At 58.6% G+C, this 17725-nt stretch overlaps 2 protein-coding genes across 4 annotated transcripts; one reads left to right on the forward strand and one right to left on the reverse strand.

Moving 5' to 3' along the window:
• Positions 1–1670: 1670 nt before the first annotated feature.
• NDUFAF3 (NADH:ubiquinone oxidoreductase complex assembly factor 3) lies at positions 1671–4554 on the forward strand. Of its 2 annotated transcripts, none has more exons than XM_064667380.1 (5): positions 1671–1772; positions 3319–3511; positions 3588–3654; positions 3792–3892; positions 4060–4554. In XM_064667380.1, exons 2-5 carry the CDS (start codon positions 3362–3364, stop codon positions 4153–4155), a joined length of 414 nt encoding a protein of 137 aa, XP_064523450.1. In that variant the 5' UTR covers positions 1671–1772; positions 3319–3361; the 3' UTR covers positions 4156–4554. The 2 variants fall into 2 exon arrangements, with proteins under 2 accessions (XP_064523450.1, XP_064523449.1); XM_064667379.1 differs by lacking the exon at positions 1671–1772 and adding an exon at positions 3097–3199.
• A 1349-nt stretch (positions 4555–5903) lies between these two features.
• Positions 5904–17687, reverse strand: IMPDH2 (inosine monophosphate dehydrogenase 2). Of its 2 annotated transcripts, XM_064667369.1 has the most exons (15): positions 17354–17687; positions 17217–17265; positions 17027–17128; positions 16803–16877; positions 16171–16377; positions 13959–14046; positions 13159–13358; positions 12018–12108; positions 11272–11367; positions 9835–9906; positions 7464–7607; positions 7148–7292; positions 6919–7062; positions 6451–6534; positions 5904–6154 (listed from the first exon to the last, which is right to left on the reverse strand). In XM_064667369.1, the coding sequence occupies exons 1-15, from the start codon at positions 17575–17577 to the stop codon at positions 6133–6135; spliced, it is 1743 nt and encodes a 580-aa protein (XP_064523439.1). In that variant the 5' UTR covers positions 17578–17687; the 3' UTR covers positions 5904–6132. The 2 variants fall into 2 exon arrangements, with proteins under 2 accessions (XP_064523439.1, XP_064523440.1); XM_064667370.1 differs by lacking the exon at positions 9835–9906 and having other exon boundaries at positions 17354–17685.
• Positions 17688–17725: the final 38 nt, after the last annotated feature.

A 17725-nucleotide genomic window follows, 5' to 3' on the forward strand; every position in this document is an offset into this window, starting at 1 on the left:
CTCCAGGCTGGAGCAGCCCCTGGTCCCCAACACTGGGGCGTGGGAACTGAAACTCCCAGGAACCGAGCGGGAGCAGGAGCCAGAGGCTCAGGCTGTCCCTTGGCTGTCCCCGGGCTGCTGAGGACAGTGAGGGGCCCTGGGAGAGGGTCTGGCAGCCTGGACAGTGACAGGCAAGGTGGGGGTTTGGATGGGCTGGAGGGTGTTTGGCAGACTCCATCCGTGGGCAGCGTGTCCCTGGCAGACCATGGCTCACCGCAGGCCCAAGGGCTTGGCTGGGCTGTGACATGGTCGCCAAGCAGCACCAGCAGCACCTGCCAGGTGCAGTGTGTCACCACAGTGGGCTCTGTCATGTCCCCAAGCCTCCCCAGCAGGAAGGACAGGCATGAGGAGCTGCTCTCCCACCCAGCACGTGAACAGTGTCCTGCTTATCAGCCCCAGGAGGAAGGAGGTGGCAGTGATAATATCACAACCTCGTGGTCTTGATTACATCTGCAGAGCTAAGGGGCTCCATGGCAGCAGTCGTTCAACCACAGATCTGGCAGTGCAGGACTCACGGTGCTGCCCAGCTCCCCAGACTGCACGGTGGGGGCTGCTGAACTGGGGACAGGGCAAGGGCCCAATGCACCCCCAGCCTTTTGGCACCGAGCCTGGCTGGTGGGGAGCAGGGATCCAGGAAGTGCCGAACCCTGGCACAACACAGCACGCATCCCAGGAGCTGGGGACCTCCCTCCCTGCCCTGCCCTTCCTGCCCTCCCCATGAGGCCGGAGGGGGGGGGCCGGGGGGGGGGGCTCTGCCCACAGGGCCCAAACCGGTTCCTCCAGGGCTTGTGTGCAAGGGGGAAGGGGGGGGGAGCAGGGCGAGGACAAATCCTGCTGCATGGGCTCTGCCAGGAACGCAGTAACTCGTTCTGGGGCCCCGCAGGCAGCTCTGATGCCCCACAGCCAGTTAGCCCCAGGGCAGGAGTGGGGACACGTCCCCCAGCTCAGGGGTGGCTGCGTCCCCCAACAGTGCAGGGCCATGCCATGGTGGGGTGCTCCCTGCACCACCCACAGCCAAGAGGTGATCTGAGAATCGCTGCTCACACCAGACCAACTGCTGACTGTCTGCAGGGCAGGAGCCACCTGGGCCCCCTGTCCGGCTGGCTGGGGGGATGTGCTGGACCTTGTGTCACTACTCACAGTGGGGTCCAGGCTGGATCCATCCCCATGCCCAGTGTCCCCGCAGGCAGCCCACGTGGGCCCTGGCAGCACAGCAGCCTGGGGAGGGCTCTTGGAGGTGCTGAAAGAGCTTTGGACAGACACGACATCCCCGATGGCTCTCTGGCTGCCCGCTCAGCGGGAGTGATCGTGTCATTCCAAAGCTGACTCTCTCCGGGGGACAGATCCTGCCCGCACCTGCTGGCACTGGGGGGCTGTGGGGGGTGCCAGGGAGAGCTGGCGCAGGCAGGAAGCTTGGCAGCGTCTCACAGCCTGCACCGCGCCCAGCGCAGGTGCCCACATCCACCCTGTGGCCAACAGCCACGCTCCTCCGGTGGAGAGTCCCCAGGAAGCCAGCTGCTATTTTTAGCTGTTGGGGGCACAAGACCACTGGAGAGCCTCCAGCCTAGTGCAGGGGGCTGAGCCTCGAGGCTGGGCACCAGTGATCCCCCATTCCAACACCAGCCCCCTTCTCCCAATGCGGCTCCACGCGCTGCCCCAGCCCCAGGAGGGGTTGGAGTGGGACAGCAGCTCTTACCCAAGTGCCCGGCCCGGCGGGCAAGGGTGGGAGGCAGGTGAGGTGGGGGCGGGAGCGCGGGTAACGAAACCCCAGGGCAGCTGGGCACAGCAGGGACAGCTGCTTTTGGGATTCCGTTGCCCGCGCCGGCGCCGCGGAGGGAGATGGGCAGGGGCACCACCGCCACGCCACCCCGACCCTCGGGCCGTCGGTGGGATAAAGGGGGGAGAGGGCGACTTACCGGCGGGGACCGGGGCGGAGGAGCTGCGAGGAGTCGCCGCCGGGCCGTTGTGGCCGGGGGTGCCGGCAGAGGCCGGGGTTGTGCTGCCGGCTCCCCCCGCGCCGCGGGCCGGGTGCCAAGGGGAGGGCGGCACGGCCGAGCCAAAAGGAAACGGCTCCGAACAAAGCCCCGGTGGGGCTGGAGCAACTGGTGCCAGCCCGGCAGCCCCCGACGGGGCCCGGAAACACGAGCTGTCCCCGAGGGACAGCACCTGCCCCGGCACCTGCGCCCGGCGGCGGCACCGGCAATGCACCGGCACGGCCCCGCCGGCGCCTCCCGGCCCCGGCGAGGAGCCCTCGGCACCCGCCATGGGGGGAAGTGAAACCGCGTGGGGAACCCCACCGGCCCCACGCGGAGCTCACGCGGTACCGCCCGGGGGTTCCTGGGATCCTGCCCCGGCCAAGGGTGTGGGGACTCCTGACGCCTCCAGCACGGCACGGCACGGAACGGCAGTGGGAAATGTCCCGCCGACACTGCCGGGGAGCCTCCTGGTGACCCCCGGAGTGTCAGGCTCCGGCTGGTCCCGGGTGGGTGACAGAGGTGAGGGACGTGGGTCCCTCGCCCTAGGGCATCCCCGAGCCCGCAGTGCCACCGGCCCCACCAAGCGGATAGCACCAAGCGGCACCGGGAGGTCCCGGTGGCGGCTCGGGGGTTCAGCCCCGACTGGCAGCAGCCGCCCGCAGTGGGGCACACAGCGGGGCCGGGGCGCCGTGCCGAGCCTGGGGCAGCCCCGGGGCACCGGCGGGGCCGGGCCGGGAGCGTAGCCGAGCCCCGGTGCCGCTCCCTCCCGCCGCCCGGGGAGCCGCCCGCTCCCCTCTCACCTCCGGCCCCGCAGCCTTCGGCGCAGCAGCCCGGGCCGGTCCGCGGCCCCTCCCGCCCCGCACCCGCCGTGCCGCTCCTGCCCCGCTGCCGCTTTCGGTTTCGCTCCGGCGCCCACCCGGGGCTACGGGTCGGGACGCGCCCGGGTCCGGGGGCGGCGGGTGTGTGAGTGTCGCTGCCCCCCGCCCCGCCGGCCCCGCGGGCCGGGAAGGGCCCCGGGGGGGAACCCCGCGAGCCCCGGTCCGACCCCGCTCCCCCGCTGCCGCAGTCCCGGCCCCGGCCGCCGGGGGGCGGTGGCGGCGGGGGCGGGGCCGCGCGGTGGTTCCGGCGATGGCGGCGGCGGTGCTGCGGCTGCTCGGGCCGGTGGCGCGGCGGGCGCCGGGCAGGTACCGGCACCGGGCACCGCGGCTGCCCCGCGCCCGGCGGCGGTGCCGGTGGAGTCCCCTGGGGTGCCCTTGGGGTATCCGTAGGCCCCGCGTGTCCCAGCTGCTCCCTGTCCCCGCAGGGCGCCGTGCCGCGGTCACCGGCTCACGCCGGCGGACGACGAGATGTACCAGAGAACGCGGGTGACGGTGCTGGAGCCGGAGTCCCCCAACATCATGTTCATCGAGGGCTACAGCAACCGCGGCTTCACCATCAGCGGGAACGTGGTGGTGGGGCCCTGCGCCGTCCTGCCCCGCAGCATCCTCCAGTGGAACGTGAGTGCCCGGCGGCGGGGCCGGTGCCCGCACCGCACCGGGGCGGCCCCGCTCAGCAACGGTCGTGTCCTCGCAGGTTGGCTCCCACCGGGACGTCTCGCACGAGAGCCTGTCGCTGTTCCGGCTGCTGGAGCCCCACATCGGTACGTGGGGCAGGAGGGGCGCGGGCTGCCCCCTCTCTGGGCTCCTGTCAGGGCTGATGGTCCCTGCAGGGAGGGCAACTCTGGGCCGAGGCAGCCCCAGTGCCACCCTGCCCACCCTTGTCGTGTCCCGGTTGCAGAGATCCTGGTGCTGGGCACGGGGGACAGGGTGGAGCGGCTCCACTCTGGCATGCTGAAGCAGATGCGGGAGTGCGGGATCGCTGTGGAGGTACAGGACACGGTAAGGAGGGGTGAGCACAGGCAGCATCCCACTGAAGGGGAGGGCAGTGGTCACTGGGAGACTCTCCTGGGGACGGGCAAGAGAGAGGGGGTCGTGTGCCCTGTGGGGAAGAGCTGCATCTCTTTCCTGAGCGCTGGAGCTTCACTCACTCCCTTTTCTATTCACAGCCAAATGCATGTGCAACCTTCAACTTCCTAGTGAGTGAAAAGCGTATTGTGGCTGCTGGGCTCATCCCTCCACAGGGCACCTACCAGGGGATGTAGGCACTGCCTGCCACGGCTGTGGGCTCTGTGGGGCTGCCCCTGCCTGCCTGAAGCCCCCGAGGGTCACCGCTCCCAAGGGAGACGTGCTTCAGACTGGACTGTGGAGCTGCTGGGTGGGTGGTGGCTCTGCACACAGGAGGGCTGTGAGATGGGTGGGCTTGGTTCTGGCCTGCAGTCCCGGCTTCTTGGCCTCCCTGCCCAGTCTGGGCTGGGGCTGCAGGGCACAGCACATGGCTTTACTGACAGCACCACTCCCACAGCCTTGCCAAGGTCACGTCCCATGCCTTGGCAGCAAGAAGCCCCGCCGCGAGGCAGGGTGGAGGCTGTTGGTGTGAGCTGCACACCCCCCGGGCACATCTGGGGCTCCACAAGATAAATACATGTAAATGGGAAATACAAGGAATTGTGTGGTGGTTAATGCACAGCACAGCGAGGCTGTAACATGCTAATGGGGCATGTGCTCACCCCGGGCACTGGGGTAGTGCGTGGTGCCAGTGGTGCCATGTGCCAGCAGCTCCCTGAGCACAGCCACCATCAGCAGCTGCTGTGTCCCAGCTGGTGTCTGGGCTCTCCCATGGGGCTTTGTACCCCACAGTGCTCATGTCTCTTGTGCAGCCTCAAGCTGCTGTCAGTCCAGGGGTGCTGCATCCCCTCTCCTATAATGCTCAGCTCAAGCAGGGGACATGAAGAGGGTCACTGTCCTGTCCCCTGACCTTGCACTGGTTCAGGTCAGGGATGCCACTCCTGGAGAAGGGGGTACATGTACCCAGTGGCAGCCTTGTGCCCCAAACCTGCCATCTCCATAGGGCTAAGGTGGGGGGATGAGACTGCAGACCCAACCCTTCATCAGGCACGGGGTAGCTTTGTTTAAAGAGTTCATTAATGAGTTTCTGACACTGACACCAGGAGGTTGTAGTTTAAGACTCTGTTTTTGGCGTGTGTAAATCCAATTTGACGTCCCCAAACCACTGGGAGTGGCAGTAGAGATGTGTACATGAGCGGGACACACACAACTGGTACAGGTGTTAAAATACTTCTGTCACCTGGTGCTGCAAGCACAAGTAACCTGCCAAGCCAGGGAAGTTTGCACTGCTCAGACCTGCAGAAATGCAGCTCCTTTATAAGCCTGTGCCCTTCCAAGTACATTGCCCATCTTCTGGCAAAAACAGTTCATGGAACCTGGGCAGGTGGTTGCACCACCTGCACTGACCAGCCCAGGGGGTGCAGCTGCTGTGGCTGCAGGGGGGGAACTCTGGGAGGTTTAGGGGAAGAAACAAAGGGTGCATGTGAGAGGACCAGGCATGGGAAAACAAAGGTCTAAGGGCCTGGTGTGTGTAGGTAGCTGCAGTGCAGAGGCAGGGCTGTGTGAGTGGGTGTGCACACACATACACAAGCACCCAAGTGCTTATCATTGCAGCAGCTGGACTGGGAATGGGGTCCTGCAGCACCCTGGCTGCTGCCACAGCTGGGTTTGGCAGCTCCCAGGAGGAGCTAACAGCTCTGTAAAATCATTTGCTTTCTTGCCCAGCAGCCACTTGCTTTCTGGTCTCAGGAAGGATTTTTAAAGACCCCACATTGTGTTATCCACTTAGCCCTGTCTCAGGGCTGTCCCCTCCCTGTTCCCATTCACATGCACACAGTGTCCCTTCTGGGGTCATCAGCTGCTCCTGAGGCTGCTGGAAGCAGAGAGCCTAGGAAGGAGACCAAGGGACATAATGAAAGAAGAGGGGCTCTGGGCTGACACCAACTCCACATCTTTTCCTCTTTTATTGTAAAACATGGCAAACGTGTGCAAGGCTCCAGCCCAGGATCACAGCTCCTGGGTGGTGGGTGGGCCCCATAGGTGGTCAAAAAGCAGCCAAGGGACAGCGGGAGCTCCAGGCAGCCCAGAGTAATGGCACTTCTGCAGCAAGAGCAGCTCCCGCATGGGGCGGCGCAGGGCTGAGTGGCACAAGGACAGACACAGACGGATCTCCTTCAGAAGAGGCGCTTCTCGTACCTGTGAGGGGAGCAGCACGTCAAAGAGCGCTTTTACTGACCCACCTAATGCAGGGCACAGACCAAAGGCACAGTAAGAAACAGCTCCTGCCAGCCCACAGTGGGGAACAGCCCCTGCACCCTGACACTCTGAGAGGAGTGCTGGCCCAGGCCAGACAACAGGCTGTGGATCAGCTGGGCTGCACAGGGAAGCCAGCGGCACACCAAGCCAAAGGCACATCAGCTGAGGCACAGGATGGCTGTGCCTAAACCCCCCAAAAACTCCAGTGGTACACGGGTCCTGCCAAAAGCACTTACGAGTGAAGGCCATGCACCCCTCCTTCCACCTGGGCAGACGTCGTCCTCTTCTCAAACTTCAGCTCTCCCGAGTACATCATGGCTCTAAGGGGGAAGGACAGCTGTCACAGGCCAGGCAGAGTCCAGGGAAGACAGTGCTCTGGCACATGCTCAGCTGGAGCAGCTGGGACAGGGTCACTGGTTTCTCCAGCTGCAGCCAAAATGGTCTTTGCTGTGCTCCCAAGAGCCAGACAGGGTACGATAACCCCACCATTTCAAGCCTGGCCAGCCAAATATGCCAGAAGAGACTACACTCCTGCACCCCTGGGGCTGGCAAATCTATGACACAGTGCCCACTGGAGATGAGGGAAGAGGGCTACAGTGAGGTCAAACCACCCAGAACACAGCACAGTGTGGGTAGAGCTGCTTGGGGACTCCAGACGGCAGCACTGTGACCTAATGAGAGCACAGGCACAGGGAAGCACTCACCGGACTTGGGTCAGGCTCTTGGCACCAATATCCTGGCAGGAATGCTGGATCCCAGCTATCAGGTATGGAATGAATTTGTGGATAGAGCCCTTGTCTTGCACCGCGCCAGAGACCCCCTGGGCCACTTTGATTTTGTCTGTCTCACTGCATGGGAGCACAAATCAAGGATGTTTGTGAAGCAGAGAAGCCCCAAAAGCTTGACCTGTTGCCCCAAAGCACCATCTCTGACCTGAAATATCGGTTCTGGCTGCCCAAGTTCTTGTCCATGGCATCTAGCGAGCCCATGCCACGGTATTTCTTCAGCCTGATTCCATCCGAGAAGAAATACTCGCCTGGGGCCTCTGTGGTGGCAGCCAGGAGAGATCCCATCATCACTGGCACAAGAGATCACCAGGGACAGCACGTCAGCAGGAGTGGTCACGAAACCCTCAGGCCCTCTGGGCACAGCACTGGCTGCACCCCCTGTGCCCCCAGACTCCTGCAGGTAAACACCCTTGCACCCATATGGAAACACTTCCTAGGACACTCGCTGCAGTGGTGCTCACCTGTGGATGCCCCGAGTGCCAGGGCCTTGGCGATGTGCCCAACCGTCTGGATGCCTCCATCGGCGATGACGGGGACGCCGAACCTGCGGGCGTACTCGGACACCTTGTACACCGCGGTGGCCTGGGGGCGGCCGCACGCCAGCACTGCGGAGAGAGCGGGCACAGGGTCAGCTCCACGCACAGCCACGTCCCCTCCCCAGCAGGCCCTTCCAGGCTTCCAGCACACACATGCTCCAGCACTCAACGCACAAATCCCTGGATGCTCCTTTCCTAGTTGAGTTGTGAGAGAAGCAGATGCCCAGGAGGTGCCTGCTGGGACATCCTCACAGCCCTCTATTCCAAAAAGCTGTGGGTGACCTTGGGACTGGGGTCTTTGACCAGATGCCTGGGATCAGCCGAGACTCGTGGGTCATCCTGGTGCACGGCAGACATGTGAGGAGCTTGGGAAGGAAGCAGAGCAAACTCCAAAAGCCCCTCTCCAGAGCATCCCTCGCATGTAGCCATGTTCCACTGCTTGCTCCCTTCTAGTGGTAACAGACCCAGTGGTGCCAGTCTCCATGTACCCAGCAGCTGTATGATGTGCCTTCTTGCATGGAAAGACAGCTGGCTGGGAGAGAGCTCGTATGTCTGTACATGTATATATATATTTATATATATACATAAATATATATGTATATATATATACACATATACACTGCATACACACACAAACACACATGCAGCAGTGGAAAAGGAAACGAGCAGAATGATTTGATAATAATTTATGTTCCTGCCCTGCAATGTAGCAAGGAGTTCGTCAAGTTTAGCTGCCCCATGAGGAAGGAGTTATTAGCTTTGGATTTACTCGTTCTTCCCAGTCGGTAGCAGTTACAGGCTTCCTGTTATGTGAGGAAAACCAGCACAGGGCATGTCTTGTAACACATTTGTCAGCCACAGGCATGCAAGAATGCTGAGATAAGCTTCTCTCAGGGAGACTTCCCTTCCCCACAGTTAACTGGAAGCCTTTTCTCCAGTCACGGTTAGTCCCATACATGGGGTAAGATTAAGGCCATGCAGGATTAGTACTTTGGAGCGTGAACTCCAGGTGTGGTTCAGCCTGCCTGGCAGCAGCACTGGCAACACATCCCTGGCAGGGGCCTGCCCAGGCTGGGGGGCTGCAGTTGCTCCACTCCCAGCACTCAGCAGCAGCTGAGGGAGGGAAACCAGACTCCAGGCTGAGATCCTGAAAGAACGGAATTTAATCAAACAGACCCCTGTGTTCCGCTCAGGCTCAGCCAGCCAGGGAGAGGCTGCCAGCTTTATCATCAATGCCCTTAAAGAGATGGTCTCTCTCGGTGCTGCACTGCTGAAGGCCACACTGTGGCTGCAAAATGCTGCCAGGGTAGAGCTGGGGAGAGAAACACCTGATTTTGAAAGGTTCTGAGTCCAGGGTCTATGAGACTGTGCCGTTGACAGTGCAGGGCCTGCAGAAACCTTGCAAGAACAACCATGGAGACCAGCCCTTTAAGGCACAGCTTGGCTCAGGGCCCCTGGGAGCATGACACCATTCCGACCGTCCCAGTGCCCAGCGCCACAGCCTTGGAGAGCAGGCTTCCCAAGTGGAGTTGGGAGCACACACATAACACACGGTCAGGGTGAGGGTTTGTCTCTTTTAGTGTATTGGCAAAGGATGGCCCTACAAGATCATCTGCTAGAGAAAACCTTCCGGGATTTGCAACAGAAACCTTTCCCTTTTGTGTATGTCAGAACTAGGAGAAAGGACAAAGCCTAAGGCTTGGCTTGTTGGGGGCTGCTCAATCCAATAGCATCAGAGGAAAATGGAGCAGAGAATGCTTCACCCTGTGCTGGGTAGGCAAAAGCCCCTTCTCTCCACAGGAACCAGTGGGGAAAGCTGCATTTCTGGTTCGCAGCTGCCAAGGTGGCCAGCACAGTGACATCCCTCTGTGACCCAGGGGAGCCAGCTCCAAGGGAAGCTGGGCCAGAGCACAACTTCCCCACAACTAGGGCTACATTTTAAAAATGATTGAGGTCTGCTCAGGGATCACCTCCCAGCACTGGATCAGCAGGAGCATGCCTGGCTAGGGATCTAGAAGGGTCAGGCAGAGAGCCCAGTCAGGCTCCTAACTGGATTTTAGGGTGGAGAGTGGACAGCCTGAGTTCCCTTAGCTTGGACAGTTCAGACTCTACTTTAGGAAATCAGAAAGGCTTCTCAGCTTTCAATTCAGATTCAAAACCAGTATCCAAAGCCACAAAACCCCAAGTGCATCTACAGCTAAATTATTCTCAAACAAGCAGTAGGGCCATGTGCAGCCAAATCAGGGTCCTGCTTCAAGACACATAATTAGGGTTGGGAACAGGGCAAGTGACTTACTATAGGTGCCCGTGACAGTAGAAGGGCATTTGGGGCTGTGGGACTTTAGGTCTGGAGGGATCTTTGGAGCAGCTAAACAAAAACAAACACACACATTTTAGAGACAGAAGAACAGCAGCAGAACAAAGGACCCCAGCAGTGACCCGTTACTGGGCAGAGCATACGGTGTGGGACAGAGCTGACTTTGCAGACCCTTCCTAGCCCGAGCCAAGCCAGAGGCCAGATCCAAGCCATCCAGGCCTGGCTGTGCACAGCGCATGCTCGCCCTACCCCAGCGGCCACCCAGAGAGGTGACCCCCTACCCCAAAAAGCCAAAGCTCTTGCCCTTAAGAGGGGCAAAAACCTGGGGAGCTGCAGTCAAGAGTTTTGCAACAACATCTCCTGTGAAGTGCCACATTCTACCCCTGCTCTGCTCCTTCCCCTAAACCAGCACCCAATCCCACCCCCCGGGGCAGCTGGGAGGCACCTCCACAGACATTCCCCTCACTGCAGACTGGGACGTGCCTCACTGGGGCCTTTGCCTCAGAGCCAGGGCAGGATATGAGTGTCCTGGCTCTGCTCTGGTTATGGAAGTGTCAGCCCAAGGATACCACTGACTCCCTAGAAAGGTGACCCAAGACAGACTGCCCTGACTGGGAACCCTGGTAGCAGGCAAAGCAGGAAAGCAGCACAGCTCCAGAGCTGCTTGCGGGCTCCACACTGGAATGGGCAGAGCTAATGCAGCCTCTTTCAGCCATCAGCTGCCCACTTGCTGCCTCCTGTGGCAAAAGCCAAGGAGAAAAGCAGAGAGGGGCTGTGTTCTTGGGCTGCAGCACCTTGCTGCACCACCTCTCTGCACCCCACCTGAAGGGTTCAACACATGAGGACTGAGCCTGTCTTCAAGGCAGCCTTTCTCCATGCCCTGGGATGCCCCTCCTGCCTTTTAGCCAAGGATGACACAGCCTCTGCCCCACACAAGCTGTCTAACTGCAGAGACAATGGTCAGAAATCCCATTCGGAAATTGCAAAGGCATCGAGCCCAGAAGATCAATAGTCAAGCATCACGCACACTGCTGCCAGAGGGAAAGGGAGCACAGACAGCCCGGTGCACTTCACCCATCAGCACTGGGGACCCCGTAAGCCCTTCTCCCTGCAGAGCTGCCCACCAGCCCCATCCCACACCAAGCCAGCAGCTCCCCCTGAGCAAAGCCACATGTGCCACACCGGCTCTACTCAGTCTCGGTCAGTACTGGGAAATGCCTTTGCTGCTGCTGCCACCCCAAAGGTTGGACCCAGGTGATGAGAACGTCCTGGACAAAGGGGGTGAAAGATGGCTTGCTTTTGGACACTGCCCTCACAATGGGAGAATACTCCATCCCAGCCATGCTGCTTTTCAGCAGGGAATTTCTAATTAACAGGTGTCTTCAGCCTATTTAGGAGCTGGCTGATCTCTCTCACCTTCCTGTGTGATGCAGATGGAGCCACTGCCCATCCCGACCCTCAGGGCATCGACCCCTGCGTCAATGAGGTTCTTGGCCTGAGCAGCAGTCACAACTGTGGGGAGCAGAAACTGGTTTGAAGACAGACAAGCACACTGGCACACAACAATGCTCTGCCCCAAGCTCCCCAGCTGGCTGCCAACACCCCCTGCCCAGGGCAACAGCCTGTGCTGGAGCCAGGCCTATCTGGGACCAGTCACCACTGGTGACACTGGACCTTCAGGCTACTCTGCAACACGCTTCCACCCAAAGGCTGAGGCAGCAGAGGTCATGGCATGGCACCAAACACTTTTTGGGCCACACCAGGTAGAGAGGGCATAGTACAGGGTAACAGCAGCACCAGTGAAAGACAAGGACCGCTGGGCTCTGCTGTCAAGGGGCAGGGAAAATTGCCATTAGATTTCCACATCGAGCAATACCCATTATTATGCAAAATTTTAAACTGGTGTGTAAAGCTAATGTGTAGCATGCTACAGAGGACTGTAGCACACTGTGCTGCAGAACAAAGGTTTCCAAATATCTGCACCAGCAGGGTACTGCCCTGTGGCTGCAGAGTGGTCTTGCTCTGTTCCACAAACCAGAGGAAACCATTTTAAGTTCACAGACATTTACCAAGATGACTGTTCCATTCATATCCCTGCAGCTCCCTCTGTCGAAGAAACAAACATAATTTAAAGACATGAACAGTCTTCAACACATGCCTACCGTTTCCTCCAATAACTTGCAGGTTAGGATATTTCTCCTTAATATATTTTATCATATTGATCTGGAAGATGGAGTTCCCCTGAGAGGAGTCCTGCAATAGAAAGAAAACCAGTTTCAACCAGAATTTCTGCAAAAGGTTAAAAATTACAGCTCCAGAAGAGCCTCAGATCTTCACTCTGCTTGCTGGGGTCTCTGCTAAGCTGTGTCAAGGGGGCAAAACGACTCCCCAGATGGGGCACAGAGGCAGAGGAGAAGCTGCTGCCAAGATAGGAATGTACCTTCCCCGTGCAAGGCAGTTTATTGTAAAGACTTCAGTAATATTCTTCATGTTTAAATCCTGTGGCTTCTACAGATGGCAACAAGTGGAACATCTGGCTTTGGGTAAGAACCATCTGGCTCTACCACCAGGACACCGACAGCCCTGTCTCAAACTACAGGTGAAATGGAGAATGTTCCTTGTGAAGCCCAGAAGGGCTGGCGGGGGGAAGCATCTCCCTGCTGTGCAGTAGGGCAGCTGAAATACGAGATGTCAACCACTGAGTGCTCAGTGCCCAGTCTCCATGACCCAGCCAAATCCTGTCTGTTAAACATTTCCCGCTCAGCCATGCCCTCGGAGCACGGTGGACTCACAAGCTCACAATCGATGAGAAAATCATGTGTAAATACAGACAGCGATGATTGTGCCTGAAAGCTTACGGGCCAGGAGGGGAGATCAGCAGAGCAGCTCTGGGCTGACCACTCCTGAACAGCAGGTGGCTAAGAGAATAACACAGCAACAAACATTAGGGCTGAAGGGAAGCTGTAAGCCGAATATTCAAAACTAGTCAGGAACATCAGAGAGGTTGGTGGTAGAGTGCAAGAGGCATTTGTAGAAGATTCTGTATTAACTGACAGGGTTTCTCTTCTCAGCCTTCAGGGCTTTGATGCACCCTACAAAGTCCCTTGAGGTCACATAAGCCCCCAGGCAAGAGGAATCCCTCTAATTAGAGGATTCCAACCTGAAGAAGACTGAGAGGTCAACAAACAGCCATATTCTAACACAAAAGAGCATGTAATAAAGACAGTGAGTGCCACGCTGCTGCTGCTGCACTGTCAGAGCAGTTCATTCAAACCAGGCCCTCAGCCCACCCTGGGTGCTCACCAGCACAACTGCGTCCACGCCCGCCTGCACCAGCAGGTCCAGCCGGTACTTGTCGTCCTCGTGGGTCCCGATAGCAGCTCCGCAGAGCAGCTGCTTCTTGGAATCCTTAGATGCCAGAGGGTAGTCCCTGTTCTTTTTGAGATCAGTACGAGCAATTATAGCCACCAGCTCGTCATCTTCATTAACAATTGGCAGTTTGCCTGGAAACAAACAGAAAGAACATCATTGCAGGTTTCTGCAGCAGTCGGACGTTAGCCCGGGCCAGTGCGGCAGACCAGGGGAATCAGGCAGGCAGCAACTGCTACAAGATGGAGACTCAAAGAGGTGTGTTACCCAGCCTTGCTTGGCCATGGATGCCAGCAGCCCTGGCTTGGGAAACAGAGCATGACTTTTCAGGACTGGAGAAGGACTCAAACTGACCATGGAAAAAATGCTTATTTTTTAATAATTAGACCCCCCCCACACTGTTAAAAGTCAAACCACCAAACCCTAACAGAACTCAACTCAGTGCTGAAATGTGAGGGCCAGGATAGAAAATGGAAGATGTGGCTGGACAGCAAGGCACTCTTCAGCCCCTGGGCTGCCAAGAATCCCTCAACTCCAAACACATTCGAGACGAAGGCATGTGAACTCTGCACCCTGGCAGAGGGCTGCAGGCACTCTCCTCACTGTCCCCTCCTTGTGCTGGAATGCAGCCTTCCCATGTTCCACCCACACACAGACTGCGTGCCCACAGCCACCCACTGCCCTCCCAGCCCGGCACTCCCATCACTCTCCCTCGTGCCGACGGTCACAGGTACCTTTTTTACTCCTTTGCAGAATTTCATTTGCTTCTTTCAACATTACACCAGCTGGGGCCACAACAAGATCTTCCCGCTTTGTCATAATCTAGTGGGTGGGAGAAGATAAAAAGTCACAAGAACTCCTTCACACCGATCTGAAAATACCAAACCCCTCTGCCCACGTGATACGCTCCACAGTAGCCGTGCGGGAGCACTCCACACACCACAGCAACACGCCTCCAGAAACACAGGAACAGCCTCCAGTGTACTGTCCCCATGCCAGTGGTGACATCAGGACCCAAGCCCATCAGTGCACTGAAAACAGCAGATGATAGAAGGGGAAGCAAGCAAAGGGAAAGCACATAGAAACAAGGGACAACTCTCAGATGATCGTTGTTTGGGATGTCACCCAAACAGCCCTCCCTTTTAACGGAGCACAGGGAAATAAGGGCTGGAGACACCTCTGGAGCCTCGTGTTGGTCTGGCAGAAACGTTACCCCCAGTCTCGTTTTCAGGCAGCATCCCCAGCACACAGGCTCTGGAAGGGCTCTGCCAAAAAAAACCCTACTGCGGGCAAAGTCAATGGGGCAAAAAGTCACTTCAAAATCAGGACAAATCCAAACACACTCACCCACGCTCACTCTGACAAACAAGCACCAAAACACAGTGGAATGCCAGGGACAGTGCTGGACAGAGGCTGGAACAGGGGAACACCTGATGTGGTATACAGAAAAAAGCTTTCACCACGACAGTGGTCGAACACTGGAAGAGCAGCCTAGAGGGGCAGTGAAATCTCCATCCTTGGAGACAGGGACACAGCCCCATACAACCTGCTCCAACTGAATCTGCCTTGAGCAGGAGACTTGACAAGAGACCGTTATGTCCCTTGCCAACCACAGCATTCCGTGATCACCAGGTTCACGTGGGGTATCCTCATGAAAGGTTATTTAAGAAGGCCAGGCAAAGCTAAAAGGGAACACTTTCTAACCCTTCAGGAAGGTAGATTAGTTGCACACAACAAAAAAAAGAGGGAATATTTTAGTTATTTATACCATAAGAACAGACATTTTGCATCAGGGAAGAGGTTGACTCTGCCTGCATCCACCCAAAATGCTGTCTGTGACAGAACCCATATCTCAGGAAAAGCCTGAGCAATCAAAGACATATCGTGATACTCCCTAACCCTGTGGGATCCATGAGCTTCCTGTGCTACAGGAGACCTGTGTGTTTAACTGGATGGCAATGAACAGCTCAGCAAGACAACTGCTGGACTGCAAGTGGAGAGGAGATTGAGGAAACCATTTGTTTCCCTGGCCTTGCCTGGTGACAGGGACAAGCACCAGACACTGACAGCAACAGGGCTTCCATCTTTGCAGTGCCAAATGATCCACATAAGAAAGAGGGGAGATTCTTATCTGGCTCCTCTAAATGGGCGGCACCACTTCATAGGGCCATGTGCACTTTTATAACCTACTCCTGGTTTACGATTCCTGTATCAGATATTTGTAGGCGATTGCAAACCAAACAGGGATGAGCATGTGATACCAGGTTTGGTCAGCAAGAGCTAAAAATACTCGTGAGTCAAAAGTAAAACGTGGCCAAGAGGCACCAGTGGTGTAACCTGACAGTGCTGTGGATCTACAGTTACATAGCCTGTGTGACAGATCGCAGGGAACGTTCTCCTGCACGAGGGGAGTCTGACGGGGCAGAGTTATGAAGGCCACTCGGCCACTCTGCAAGTTCAGAGGCTTATTTTAAAGAGCAAGTAGCCCAGATGAGGCACACAGGGAAAGGCAGTCCAGAAAATGAAGCTCAGCACTTGGAGGGCTTGCTGGGCACAGTGCAGCTGTTACAGCCCTGGCCAGTGCCAGACTGCTACACAGGATCACAGCCAGCAGCCAGGAACACTGGCAATTAATTAGTGAAACAAGGGAGAGCACCAGCTGCAGGGAGGATGGTTTCCACAGCACTGAAAGATAACCCCTAGGAGTCATACAAACTGCATGGTCACTCCACTGTGTCTGCACTGCAGGAGTCGCTAAGAGAGTGCAAATGAGGGAGACAATCTCCAGGAAATACAGTCACAGATGGATCTGCAGAGCTAAGGTAGAGCTGCTCCCTCCCACTTGGACAGCATCCTCACAGCCACACACTCACCCTTCTTATCACAAGCCACATGGTTTCCTAAGGCAGTACTCACACCCATCGGGTGCTCACAAGCCCTTCTCACCTCACCGAGGGGCAGGTCATGCTCTGACTCTTTCAGGAAGTCAATATCTCTAGATGAGATGATCCCAACCAGCTTGCCCCCCATCTTCCCGTTGTCCGTGATGGGAATCCCACAGAATCCGTGACGAGCTTTTGCTTCAAACACATCTCGCACTCGGTCGTTGGGGCTCAGCACCACGGGGTCTGTGATGAATCCTTGCTCATATTTCTGAAAGGAAGCAAATCCAGCAGCCAGGTTGAGCAGCACTGCCAGGCTGACCAGGAGCAGGGCACGTGCCTGGAGGTCACTGCAGCCCCTCACTCAGCTCCACAACCACCCAGCCTGACCATGTGCTCACCAACAGGATGACTCCCAAACCAGCACCAAGGCTCACCCAAATAGTGTTAAACCCCAAGAGTTTCCAAGCTAACATCCTTCCTGAAATGATGGGGAATATTCCCACACCAGGAAGCCTGGCAGATCTCAAATCCCAGGCTGTGCAGGGACAGCTCTTGACACACAAGAAGAAGGTTGTGCAGGCAAACCCTGGCAGCACTACAGCTCTGTAACACCAAGATCGGGCACATTTCAGCAGGGCCAGACCACGCTGCCCACCTGCACGAAGCACCACTGCTGCCGCCCCAGCCACTCACCTTCACCTTCCGCACTTCGTTAGCCTGGAACTCCGGGGTGCAGTTGTGGTGGATGAACCCTATTCCCCCGGTCAGCTGGGGACACAAAGGTGGCTGTGAGACACTGCAATCCCCGCCCGGCGCCGCACCGGGAGCGATGGAGCCCCCGGGCCGTACTTGGCCCCGGGGCGGACACGCGGGAGCCTCGGGCAGCGTTTCCAGCCCCGCCACGGGGCCGCACTCACCGCCATGGCGATGGCCATGCCGGCCTCGGTGACCGTGTCCATGGGCGAGGAGACCAGCGGGGTCTTCAGGGTGATCCTCTTGGTCAGCGCTGAGGTCAGGTCCTGGCGGGGAGGCGGCGGCGGCTGAGCGGCGGCACCGGCCCAGCCCCCGGCCCGGCCCCCGGCCCGCTCCCCCGCCCCGGCCACTCACCACCTGGTCTGCCGTGAAGTCGATGTACCCCGGGAGGATGAGGAAATCGCTGCGGGGTAACGAGGGGAGACGCGTTAGCGACCGCCTCGGCCCCGCGCCCCCGGCCCCGGCCCCACAGCCACGCCGGCCGCACTCACTTGTAGGTGAGCCCATCGCCGCAGCTGAAGAGCTGCTGCGCCGTCAGCCCGTCGTCGGGCACGTATCCGGTGCCGCCGCTGATCAGATAGTCCGCCATGGCCCCGCCGCGTGCCCGCCCCGCCACACCGAGCGCACGCGCGCTCCGACGGCCGCCGGGGCCAACCCGGCTGCGCCCGCCCCGCGGAGCGGACAGAGCGGCCCCCGGCAGCGGCCGGCACCGCATCGCCCCCTGCCGGCCCGGAGGGCCCCGCACCGCGACACGGCCCTGGAGCCCGCCCAGCGCTGTCGGCACCGGGGACACGCCGGCGACACAGCGGGCCCGGGTGACGCTCTCAACCGCCGGCAGTTCCTCCTGAGCGTCTCCTCAGCAC

The sequence above is a fragment of the Pseudopipra pipra genome, chromosome 11 (genome assembly GCF_036250125.1).
Source record: "Pseudopipra pipra isolate bDixPip1 chromosome 11, bDixPip1.hap1, whole genome shotgun sequence".
Taxonomy (NCBI): Eukaryota; Metazoa; Chordata; class Aves; order Passeriformes; family Pipridae; genus Pseudopipra; species Pseudopipra pipra.

Coding starts and splice junctions, on each gene's coding strand:
- NDUFAF3 (XM_064667379.1), top strand. CDS start 3,144: ATGGCGGCGGCGGTGCTGCGGCTGCTCGGGCCGGTGGCGCGGCGGGCG. Junction 3,200..3,318: donor GCGCGGCGGGCGCCGGGCAG/GTACCGGCACCG, acceptor CTGTCCCCGCAG/GGCGCCGTGCCGCGGTCACC. Junction 3,893..4,059: donor CTGTGGAGGTACAGGACACG/GTAAGGAGGGGT, acceptor TTCTATTCACAG/CCAAATGCATGTGCAACCTT.
- IMPDH2 (XM_064667369.1), bottom strand. CDS start 17,577: ATGCGGTGCCGGCCGCTGCCGGGGGCCGCTCTGTCCGCTCCGCGGGGC. Junction 14,047..16,170: donor ATGACCTGCCCCTCGGTGAG/GTGAGAAGGGCT, acceptor CCCACCCACTAG/ATTATGACAAAGCGGGAAGA. Junction 6,535..6,918: donor AAGAGCCTGACCCAAGTCCG/GTGAGTGCTTCC, acceptor CTTCCCCCTTAG/AGCCATGATGTACTCGGGAG.